Source organism: Danio rerio, chromosome 3, assembly GCF_052040795.2.
Source record: "Danio rerio strain M-AB ecotype USA chromosome 3, GRCz13ab, whole genome shotgun sequence".
NCBI classification, from domain to species: domain Eukaryota; kingdom Metazoa; phylum Chordata; class Actinopteri; order Cypriniformes; family Danionidae; genus Danio; species Danio rerio.
In genome coordinates, this window is record NC_141023.1 from 16,381,656 (window position 1) to 16,394,471 (window position 12,816).

The 12,816-nt window shown below is 35.5% G+C and overlaps 1 protein-coding gene across 1 annotated transcript in view; it reads left to right on the forward strand.

Moving 5' to 3' along the window:
- cavin1a (caveolae associated protein 1a) overlaps positions 1-12,454 on the forward strand; it is a 40,504-nt gene extending 28,050 nt beyond the window's left edge. Inside the window, exon 2 of the mRNA XM_087244145.1 lies at positions 7,319-12,454. Coding sequence (XP_087100271.1) covers positions 7,319-8,017 — 699 coding nt within the window. The 3' untranslated portion in view covers positions 8,018-12,454. The remainder of the gene's footprint in view (positions 1-7,318) is intronic.
- The last annotated feature ends 362 nt before the right edge of the window (positions 12,455-12,816 follow it).

The window sequence follows — 12,816 nt, forward strand, 5'->3', positions numbered from 1 at the left end:
TAGGCGGTTTCTAGGGTAATTTGGGTGATTGCTAGGCAGTTGCTAGGGTACCCTGGGTGGTTACTAGGCAAGCCTCACATACATGCCTGATAAAATATTTATACTTAGTAAGCATTTCTAGCAAGTTACAGTACTTGGCTAGTCAATATTAGCATATAGCTAGTCACTGCTAGCATGTGTAGCGTATAGGAAGTTCCGTTTGCTAGCATGAGTCAAACGAGCCAATCCCCAAGTGTCTACGATGTTCTGATGCTGAGATATAGCTGTTGATGAATAGTTGCTAGGGTACTCTGTTTTGTTGCTATGGGCGAGGTTACAGAGTGAACTTGAATGTGGTTGGCTGTCTAAGTGAAATGAACCAACCCCCATGTCTCTATGATACTGCTATGCAAAGATATGCATGTAGGCCAGTTATAATGGGAGTCTATGGGACCAGTTTGGGGGCGTGGCTTGTGAGCTTTATTATCATATTGAGATGCTGATTGGTTGTCTGAGTCAGATGAGCCAACCCCCAAGTCAATTGGACACTGCTAAGCAAAGATATGCATGTAGGCCAGTTATAATGGCAGTCTATGGAATCAATTTGGGGGCGTGGCTTGTGAGGTTCATTATCATATTGAGATGCTCATTGGTTGTCTGAGTCAGATGAGCCAACCCTTAAGTCTATAGGACACTGTTATGCATGTAGACCAGATAAAATGGCAGTGAATGGAACACTTATAAAGGATATTTAAATGGATTTGGGGGCGTGGCTTAAGAGCTTCATTATCATAATAAAAAGCTGATTGTTTGTCTGAGTCTAATGAGTCGACCCCCAAGTCTGTATGACACTGCTATGCAAAGATATGCATTTAGCCCTATTATAATAGAAGTCTATGGGACTCATTTGTGGGCGTGGCTTGTGAGCTTCATTATCATATAGTGATGCTGATTGGTTGACTGAGTCAAATGTGCCCACCCCCATTTCTCTATGACACTCCTATGTAATGTTATTGATGTGTGACATTTATAATAGAAGTCAATGGGATTTGCAATGGGACGTCCCACCCCATGTTAAGTCAATGGGGCAGTTATTAAGGGTCTTTAAATGGTTTTGGGGGGCGTGGCTTGTGAGCTTCAAAATCATATTGAGATGCTGATTGGTTGCCTCAGTCAAATAGGCCAACCCCTAAGTCTATGACACTGCTATGTAATGTGATTGACATGTGAGTCAAGAAATGAATGGGAGTCAATGGGCAATGTAAAGTCAATGGGGACCCCTTTGGGACGTCCTAGCACCCCAGGGGTACAACCTATACCCCCTTTTGGGGTATGTTCTCATACAGGCTGCAACCCCCTACAGATGTTGCGAATCCCATATTTCTACGAATTTCACACTTGGCGCTATAACGCTTCAAAGGTTGTCCCATTTCGCGGGGGCGTTAGTGCTCTTCTAGAAAAATGAATGGGAGTCAATGGGGCCCATGTAAGTCAATGGGAAAACTTTGGGACGTCCTAGAGCCCCAGGGGTGCAACTTATACCCCCTTGCGGGGTATGTTCTCACTTAGGCTGCAACCCCCTACAGATGTTGTGAATCCCATATTTCTAGGAAATTCATACTTGGCGCTGTGATTCGTCAAAGTTCAGCTCAATGTTAAGTCTATGGGATTTTTGGGGGGGTTTTTTGGCCCCTGCGGGGCCAAAAAACCCCCCACCCCTTATAAAAGTCATAGCACACCATTCCCGATAAGACCGCACGATTTGACCCTACTTTCAAGGGTCTGGGACGAAAGCTGCGGGACTAGTTACGCGCCGAAAAATGGGACGGAAGAAGGAAGAAGAAGAAGAAGAAGAAAAAAATAATAACAAGCAAAAAAGAGCATAGTAAGAATGGACTTTGCCTATGGCAAACCCCATTAATTAGCTTTTTACTGGAATGCTTTTGAATGTGAACATTACTGTACATGTGGACAAAAAGTATTTGCAGTTTCTGCAGCAATAGGCAGTATTTGGAAACCTGGTGTACTTTAATTGAGTGCATGTACCTCATGAAGCAAAAACAAGTGTTATTCTTTGACAGAATCATCAGATTAACGGTGTTTTGGTAAAGTTACTGTGTGCGGAAATAAATGTGCTCTATTTTGAAATGAAGAGTTAATATAGATTTAACCAGGGGCGTTGCGAGGGGGGGGCTTTGGGGGCTTAAGCCCCTGATGTATTGTCAAAAGCCCCTGATCTCTTGGAATATGTTGCACTTAAATAAAAATATGTTGTATAACATTTATTTTGTTATGTAAGTACTAAAAATTACCACATACATCACGAACATTCCACTTAACGCAGCGTTTGTGTCAGGTAATTAAACCGTCAGCTGTTCAGCAGTACCTATTTCTACCGGCAGGTGGGAGTGGCTCTGTTGTCACATGGTGTTAAAAAAATCCCGCCACTGCACATCATTCATTTATTATTTTGAGGAGCTGAAGCTAATGAGGTAATAATACAACTCTTTCGCGAAACTGAATAGATTTAACTACTGATGAAGCTTGTTTCCACAGTATAAAATGTGTGTAGTTCTGGTGATTTAAAATAACTATAATCAATAAAATGTGCATCATATCAATGTAAATACAAGTAAAAAAAAGTAAATTGTACTAACTTTCTAGAAATGATATATTTATATGATATAGCAAGTCACATCTGTTTCTGTAATAGTTAAATCACAGTGAGTTTATGCATCTAGCTTATTATTATATAACTCTACTGTAACATGCTATGTCAGTTTGAATCAAATTATAAATCGACTTTCTTATGAAAATACCTAAAATGGTTGGAAGAGCACATACAGTTGAAGTCTGAATTATTTGCCCCCGTTTATTTTTTTCCCCCAAATTCTGTTTAACGGAGAGAATATCGTTTTCAGCACATTTCTAATCATAATAGTTTTAATAACTCAACTCTAATAACTGATTTATTTTATCTTTGCCATGATGACAGTAAATAATATTTGACTAGACGTTGTTTAAGACACCTCTATACAGCTTAAAGTGACATTTAAAGGCTTTAAAGGCAGGTTAGGGTAATAAGGCAAGTTATTGTATAACGATGGTTTGTTCTGTAGACTATAAGAAAAATATATAAAATCTTAAAGGGGCTTATAATTTTGACCCTAAAATGTTTTTTTTTTTTTAATGTAAAACTGCTTTTATTCTAGCTGAAATAAAACAAATAAGACTTTCTTCAAAAGGAAAATATTATCAGACATAGGCTACTGTTAAAATTTCCTTGCTCTGTTAAACATCATTTGGGAAATATTTAAAAAAGAAAATAAAATTCAAAGGAGGGCTAATAATTCTGACTTCAACTGTATAAAACATTTATTGTCGCAGTCGTGTAAATGATCAGTTAAAGCCTTTTTATTTTTATTCAGATCATATTTTTATTCTACTACAGCAACAGCTGGATGCCTTCATCCATATTAGGGATTTCCTAGAATGTTCTACTACTTTTGTGAAGAATATATATGGAATTTCTGCTCAAGTATGAATAAAACAGGCATTTCATGCATTTAAAGTGCTGCAATGCCCACATCACCCTATTTTGAGGAAAACTGGAAAAAAAAATCCCTCTGAAGAAATTTAAAGTAAACATATTTCTAGCATATAGATCTTTATTTTTATTATTTTTTTTGTAGCCTTAGCTAGCCTACTATTTTTGATAGAATTGTTATTATGTAAAAAATAGTAGCCTATTGAATATTAATATTTTGCAAGGTATTGAATTTAGAAATTCCATTATTTTGACAACACTACATCTCAGTTAATCACTCTGTCCAAATGAACATGTTTGTAGCTTTGTATCACATTAGATAACAACTCATACTATAAAATAAATAATATTTTCAGATTTGAAGACATGCAGAAAATTACATTTTCAAAAAACAAACAGAAACTTCAAATCAGAAGGAGATAGGAGGCTCAAGAGGTATGATATGGCTCATAACAGACTAGTTTTTTTCCTATTTGGATTTTACAAGTCTTAAAAAACCTTTATTTATTATTAACCATTTTTAATCCTGGTAATAAGATTAGAATAGGTATATTAGTGCGGTGAATTAAAACTTCTTTTATTTTTTTACTTATTTTTTTTGGGGGGGGGGGGGGGGGGGTTCTTTGGGGCTAAGCCCCTTATCCCTTTCGACCCTAGCAACGCCCCTGGATTTAACCAAATGTATTGTGCGAAGAAAATGATTCATTTGGCCAATTGTGTTTTGTAGGTGTGAGTCTGTGTTAGGAGTTCAGAAAAATGTGGGTAAGAGCTTGTTAGCGATTGAGAAAAAACTGTAATAAGATACAGAGAAAATAAAAAACAACCTGTCTTTTCTAAATCACAGATTGAAACTTGTTTTGTAAAGATGTCATAGTTAAAGTCTCCTCTAGAGGGCGCGCTGCTCTTGGCTGTTCACTGTATGGATTTAAGCATGGCCCATGTTTTATAATAATCATAATGTAATTTTCTCATCGTTGTTGCATACAGATCAGTTCATTATCTTATTTCAGAGCTCCTCCAGCCGTGTAATGATGGTGATTATCTCTCAGTTTTCCACGAGTCTTGGCATGTCCTGAATTCCTAATGTCACCATTTCTGATGTACAGGACGGGTATAGGGGTGGCAATATCCACAGATTATGAGTCTTAAGACAGAATGAAGTCCAGCTGATTATAAAGCTAATATGAGTACAATTACTTTCATTTTAGCTTACTTAATGTAAGATTAACTTAATGTTCAAAGTTAGAATAATTCAGAATATTGTGCAGTCCTACACTCAAAGGAGGACTTTGGCTGGTTGTTTAAACAGCTTATTTAAAATATCACAATCATTGTTTTTTATTGTTTTAGACAACTTAATTGTTTTATGTTCAGTCCACTTAAATGTGTCCAAATAATTAAATTAACTTAATCGGTTTGTGTTGGGACAACATGAACACTTTGTTTGGAACCCAACATTTTTTTTTTACAGTTTATATGGACAGTGGACAGTAGATTTGGTGATACATTTTAAAATATTATATTTAATATATTTTCCGTCTATTTTTTGACATTTAAAGCAGTGCTTAATTTGTAAATGAATAATTCCCGGAACAAATCCAGGAGATAAAAATGATCATGACCGATGTCCACCACACAATTTTAGTTTTTTCAGAGCATGACGTCATTAAACAGTGATGGCACACACACACACAAAAAAAGCATAACATTTCTTAACGGTGTTTAATTATTTTGTGCCATATAACGTTATAGGTCAGTCATGGATAATAAAGTAATAGCTACAAACATAAATTGTATGAACAATCTCTATTCAGTTCACTTTACTGTTATGTGTGAAGTGAAAAATAATAATTAAATACCTCAGTCTAATCTTCAAGAAGAGCCCACAGTTACCACTTCTGTCATGTTTTCTGGCTGACTTAAGATCGCTTTGCTTCTGTCTGCTGCTATCCTGATCCATTCGCGCAGTTTCATCTTCTCAAGATCTCTTTTGATCAGACTCATCACATTTACTCTTGGTTTAAAAAATGAACATATGCCTCTCATATGTCTCTTTGCCATTTTGAATATACAAATATTATTTAGATTGGCCTGTATGCCATTATTTATTTTCGCTGCTTACTCTGCATAAAACAATAATCACCAACCAATAAGAGGGATCAAACATAGGAAAGCCGATTGGCTGATCGGCCACAATCGACGCAGCCTTCACTTGCATATTCTTTTTTTCACAAACGCACGCACGCAAACAAACAAACAAACACACACACACACACACACACACACACACACACACACGCACACACACACACACACACACACACACACACACACAAGTAGGTATTTACCAAGCAGAAGTTAATGCCGAATCCATTAAAATAAATACCGGAACGCAAAACACGGATAGCTGACATTTTCCGGAACAGGATCCGGCTCAAATTAAACTACTGATATAAAATCTGTGTGAAATCACATTTTGCAATGTTTTATTTTACTGACACACTTTGTTATTCTTTAGGTGAACAAGTAAGCTGTGCAAGTTATTCCACTGGAAAAACAAAGTTTGTTCAATTAAAGTCTGAGCATTTGCTTTTACGTTTAGACTGTCTGTTCTTCTCTGATGATGTCAGTTTGACAGCTTCAGCCACAATATTCTCAACCATTAGTTTGCTATGAGTGAATATTGTGCAAAAACAAAGCTCCGCTCACTACTCAATATTCCATCTCATGTGAACTCTAAAAATCTTTCAGAAATCATTCTTAGCCTGGATGATGATTGGATGCTCAAGAAAAATATATATTTTTATAATTATCATATGTTGAAAACAGGTAAGCTGCTTCATATTTAAAATAAAAGTTTTGTTAAAAACTAAAAGTTGTTATTCCAAATTTAAATCTGACATATAACAATATTACTGTTTTTATTTATTTTGATCAAATATTATGCAGCCATAATTGTTTAGCAGAAGATTTTTTTGAAAAAGTGATAAAAAAAAATACTAAAATATATTGTGCCTTATGCTTCGCTGTTCAGTAATTCAAATCCCCCAAACTTGCATGTAAATAGTACATTTAAGCTGTTGGAAGATTGAAATAAATGTTCTGAAATTCTGAGTTACTATGATTGCTACTCATGTGTATGTCGCACCGGGAGAAAAACTTACTGGAAATTCCTGTGCATTAAACAGTTTTAATGCACATAAACAGTTTTATTGCACACCTTCAAGCAAATCAGAATAAAACATTTCAACAGTCTGTAATGTGTATGGAATAATCAATGGATAGCCGTAGGTTAAAGGGTATTAAAAGCACGACACCAAAGCAAAGAACTACACATTGCAAAATGGATATATTTTATTGTAATTATATACAGACTATTTTACAATAGAAATAATAAAAGGTTCAGGAGCAGAATCCATAGACATAAAATATTGATTTGACTTGGGTTATAAATACATTAAAATAAATACATAAATCTTATACATTTATAATTTGAAGCCATATCAATATTATACATTCAGGTGTAGATTTTTTTCCACCATTGTTGAAAGCATCTCAAAATGTCCATAGCATCATGAACAGGATGTTCTTATGAAATGACTATATTTGAAAATACCTGCTACTTATAGCCTTAACATTTTTACTGACTATAGTATAGAAAGTGAATGTACAACATGATTCACATAAGTGTCAAAAAATGGTGCAGTAATTCACAGAAAAACCTGTGCCGAATTCGGCTCTAGAAGTTCTTCTGAACTCTCTGTCCTAATACAGTTTTGTTTCTCCCTGCAGGAAAAAGGGAAACCTGTGAAAGTCTCTAAGAAGCCTGCAGGAGAAGAAGGAGAGCAAGTGCTAAGTGAAGGAGGAGAGGAAGAGCATGCCTCTGAAGGAGAAGAAGTGGAGGTCGAGGAGACCATTGAGGAGTCCCGAGCCGAACGCATCAAGCGCAGCGGCCTCCAGAAGGTGGATGAGCTGAAGAAAGCCTTCAGCAAGGAGCAGATGCAGAAGACCAGACAGAAAACCAAAGAGAACCTGGAGAAAACCCGAATGAGAACCAAAGAGAACCTGGAGAAGACCCGACAGAGGACCAGAGAGAACCTGGAGAAGACAAAGAAAAGTCTAGGCAAGAAGATGGGGAAGTTCGGAACAAAACTGACCCCAAACACCGAGCGGAGAGAAAAGATCCGCAGCTCCAGGGAGAAGATGAAGAAGTCACTGAACCCCGACCACACCGTCTATGCCCGCTCCAAATCCACCACCTATCGCGTGCCGCCGTTCACCTTCCACGTTAAGAAGATCCGCGGGGGCGAGGCGGAGCCCACGCCAGAGCCGGAGGAGGAAGATGAGGAGCAGAAGGAAGAGGAGGAGGAAGGAGATCTCGTGGAAGAAGCTGAACTGGTCAGTCTGGATGGCCCAGAGATGGAGGCGGCAGATCGCTCTAGACTGGCCTTCCAGGAGACGGTGAGGCCTCGAGAGACGGCCGGCCTGTAAGTCGTATATGCTAAGGGAAGAATCTTGTGGAGGAATACGAGGATAAAGGGATACTCTAAGAAATAAATGGACTAAACTGTCACTGAGGCGGTGTACAGTCAGGAAGGTGTAAAGTCAGTGGTGGCAAAAATGATTAGAACACAGCGCATATTTGAAGTGCAGGTCATAGGGATATTATGTGTCCTTATATTGTGTTGAAGTCCAGAAGACTATACAGCTGCAAATGGGTCAGAAAACATTGGGTGTACCCCAGGGTGTGAATTATACATTGACGATTAACAATTACGATAATGATAGTTTGTGTAATAAATGCGTCAGTGAATCAAATTTATGTATTTATTCACCTCATTAATAAAACGTATTTAAGTTTGTTAGTGTTTTGTGGAATTTTTGATGCATTCTGAACAACAGTATCCTCTGATTTGTTATTTCAGAGGTTACTGTAGGTCAAACCATATAAAATATGCAGCTAGATTTACTTCACATTTAATCTGAATGTAGAAGCAAACACCTATTTTATGAGTAAGGTGTCTTGTGAACACTGATGTTGTTTATCGTTGCTCTAGATCTGCCAGTTATGCATTCACAATGGTATGAACCATTATAGGGGTGCTCAAATGTATATTTATATTATCTTATATTTTAATTATTAATATTATTATTTAAAATACAGCTCAGAGCAAACTGTTTTTCACTATTTAGAGGACTGACCACCCATACATCTTTTTTTGACATCCTTCAGGGGTGATCAAGCATTAATTAGGGGGTCAATTCCCTCTCAAACCCCCATGTAATTTACACCCTGATGTACCCAACTATTTAATATGTGGTAAAACACATAAGGCAAGTAATATGTGTGAATTCAAAGCTCTGCATTTTCTAGGAAAGTAGGCTTTCGCAATCATGTTCCTGGAGGACCACCAAGACCACATGTTTTGGATGTCTCATTTGTCTGTCACACCCTTTTCAGGTCTTATGCTAATGAGCTGATGATCTGAATAAGGTGTGTTTGGTTAAGGAGACATGAAAAATGTGCAGAGCTGGTGGGCCTCCAGAAACATGGCTGAGAAACAATGCTTCAGAACACAGATCTTTGCTTAATACTTTATTTTTTGTTTGCAAAACTTTATTTTGCAAGTATGACCGTAGATTGACTCCATATTAATCGAGTGATGGAGATGGCAAATCTCGTAATTCATAGAAAAGTGGTTAGTAGTAAACATTAGACCCATGTGATCCATCAGCTGCCTCCATTATGCTTGCCTTGTTTACACTTGATTACTAAGTTACCAATACTACAGTGAGCAGCTCTAACAACTTGATGAAAATGCTCTGAAATCACATTTGTCTTTTGTTTTTTCTAGATTTGAACAGATTTGCTTCATGTTACAATGGAAACCCGACTAGTATCTTTATGTATCTTGCTCTTTTGTTGCTTACTACAACATAAAAGATACTTTTGGAAAATCCATATGACCTGCTCTTTAAGAGATTTCAGCATTTTTTATGCTATGGCCATTATATTAACCATTAAACAAATAAAATACTTTTAAACTCATTTCTAATAACTGATTTCTTTTATCTTTGCCATGATGACAGTATCATGACAAAGATAAAATAATATTTGACAGCAAGGCTTTTCAAGGCTTAACTAGGTTAATAAGGGTAATTAGGCAAGTTATTGTATAATGATGGTTTATTTTGTAGACTATCAAAAATTTATAGCTTAAAGGGGCTAATAATTTTGACCTTAAAACCGTTTTTAAAAAATTAAAACTGCTTTTATTCTAGCCAAAATAAAACAAAAAAGACTTTCTCCCGAAGAAAAAATATTATTAGACATACTGTGAAAATTTTTTTGCTCTGATAAACATCATTTAAGAAATAATATATACCCATTAAGCTTGCCTTGTTTCCTCTTGGTTACTAAGTTATAAATACTACAGTGAGCCGCTCTTACAACTTGATGAAAATGCACTGAAATCACATTTGTCTTTTTTTTTTTTTTTCTAGCTTCGTACAGATTTGCTTCATGTTACAATGGAAATCTGATTAGTATCTTTATGTATCTTGCACTTTTGTTGCTTAATACAATAAAAAATATATATTTTTAAAAAATCCAAATGAGCTGCTCTTTAAGAGATTTCAGCAGTTTTGTTCATTACAATTCCCGTTAAACAAATGAAATACCTATAAAGTTATCATTACACTCTATAAACCATAGCATAGAGCCTTCTAAAGAAGATTTAGGTCATTTTCCTTACTAAAAACAAGCAATGTCACACAGTTAGTCCTAAATAATGGAGACATGGAGAACATTAGTGTTGAAGTTCTCAGGAAATGCATTGATAATCTCCCAGAAAGATGTGCTGCTGTATCTGCTAAAAAATGGTGGAAATACCAGATATTGCCTTTAAGAGAGGATAAAAATGGTAAGACTGCATGTTTTCCAAAGATCTATCAGATGTTGTAATCATATTGGCCGCCACTGCATCTGTTTATTAACATATTTTGTGATTCACAAATGTTTTTGATTTATTTTTGTTTGTGAACTGCATTATGGGATGTTTATCTCTACAGTTAATCAAAGTGAAGTTTATTGGCATTTTCAGTAGTTTGAAATAATATAGTGTATAATGAACACAATCTTACGGCAATTCGTAACTTTTTGATTTAGTGGCTAATTCGTACGATCTAATTCGTACAATTTAGTACGATTTTCTCATCCCCAAGTGACGGTTGGGTTTAGGGGTGGGGTTGGGTGCCACGCCTTTTTTTTTTAAATCTTACAATTTCGTACGACTGAGCTCGAATTGTACGAATTAGCCACTAATCTGGCAAAACATAAAATACGTTTTCTTGTGAGATCAGGCTGGTATAATAGATAACATAGAGAGAAGTACTGGCAGCTTATTACAAGGTTTTTGTTTATTTTTCAACATGAAAAGTTGACAGAGCAGAGATTAAGGTCTGTTAATGCAACCCAGATGCTGCAAGATATGATCTATGCAATATTTCAAAAGATTTGCAACTTTTTAACTGCTAATGGCGTGCCAGTTAAAAACGTGGTGGCTGTAAATACCCCTCCTATGAAACTGCACTTGCTTTAATCAAAAATAGTCTATTTAACCTCATGATAATGGAATTATTTAGCCACTTTACCTGTATTTTAATTAGAAAGGTCATTATATTTATTGTATTCATTTTATCTGTCATAAAAATAACAAATCAATAAACCAAAAGATAAGTCAACCTTTAAAAAAAGTCACCTTATTCTCTGCCGTTTAACAAATTGACTTTTATTGACATTTTGTTTGTTTGAGTTCATATAATGTAGAAGAAATAATATAGAGATAAATAAGTCTGAGAAATAACAGAAAATTTACTGTCAGCTTATTACAAGGTTTTTGTGTGGTGATATACAACACCATCTCAGACAATAGCTCACTTTAAACTATTAAAAATGTTTTCAAAGTCACTTTTTCCAACCTTTTTGGGTTAAAAGTTCAAAGATCAACGTGCCACAATGCAATTAAAAAGCATAAATAAATGGGGGCAAAATAAAAACATGAACCACAAAATATGGAAAACTGCCAGTTTACAGATTTGTTTACAGTGTATATTAATGCTTAAAGTGACATTTTAGTACCTAAAAAGTACAAATATATATTTTAACAGGTACCACCCCAGTGACAGTTTTAGCTTTTTTTTTCTGGGATGTGCTCGAGGACGGATTAGAGAGCAAGTGAATGTTGAGTTGACCGGACCTTTGGATGAACCTTTGGTTTGTTTGGTTTTTTTTTTCTTTTTCTTTTTTTGTTTAGTTTAGTTGTCAGTTTTTAAAATTGACTATTTTATTACTTTTTATTGTGTGGTGAACTATATAATAATACTTCAAGAAGATCCAACAACTGTGATTGGCTTAATGTACATTTAAAAGCTTAAGAAAAAAGTAATTAATGTTAATGTCAGAAAATCCAGATATCAAATATATATTTCAGAAATCACTGTCACGGCATTTAGAGACTATTAGATAGGATTTATAATATTAACTTATTGATTTGTAATTAAGGCTTGGCGGTTGCAGCCAAGATATATTTTCCATATATAAAAAGTGTCTATATTTAATGAACGCCCTGTGCTCTTTGTACTGTCATGTGATGTGATGGCTGATGATTTTAATGCTGTAAATGTAATAACAGGGCCTCTGTGTCCTGTTGAACCTCTGGATTTTAAAGGGATAGTTCTACTTTAAACATCCTCAAACCATCCAAGATGTAGACCTTTTTTTTTTCAGTAGAGTTTTGTTTTGGCTGAAACTGTGGTAATCTGTTCAAGAAACTGAACATAATTTACAACATTATTACTAGTGCTTAGATTAGTGCAAAGATTAATCAAGATTAATCGCATCCAAAATAAAAGTTTGTTATGACATAATATATGTGTACTGTTATTAATTGTATATAAATAAATACATGCATGCATGCATATATTTAAGAAAATGTTTATATTTTGATATAGCATTGATATGCATATGAAAGACATTATATATACATTTATATTTAATTCTATGAATGAATATATACATATAACCCTAAGACTATTAGATATTAGCCCCAGTTTATTTATTTTTTTCTCAATTTCTGTATAACGTAGAGAAGATTTGTTCAACACTTTTCTCAACATTCATTCATTCATTTTCTTGTCGGCTTAGTCCCTTTATTAATCCGGGGTCGCCACAGCGGAATGAACTGCTTATCCAGCAAGTTTTTACGCAGCGGATGCCCTTCCAGCCGCAA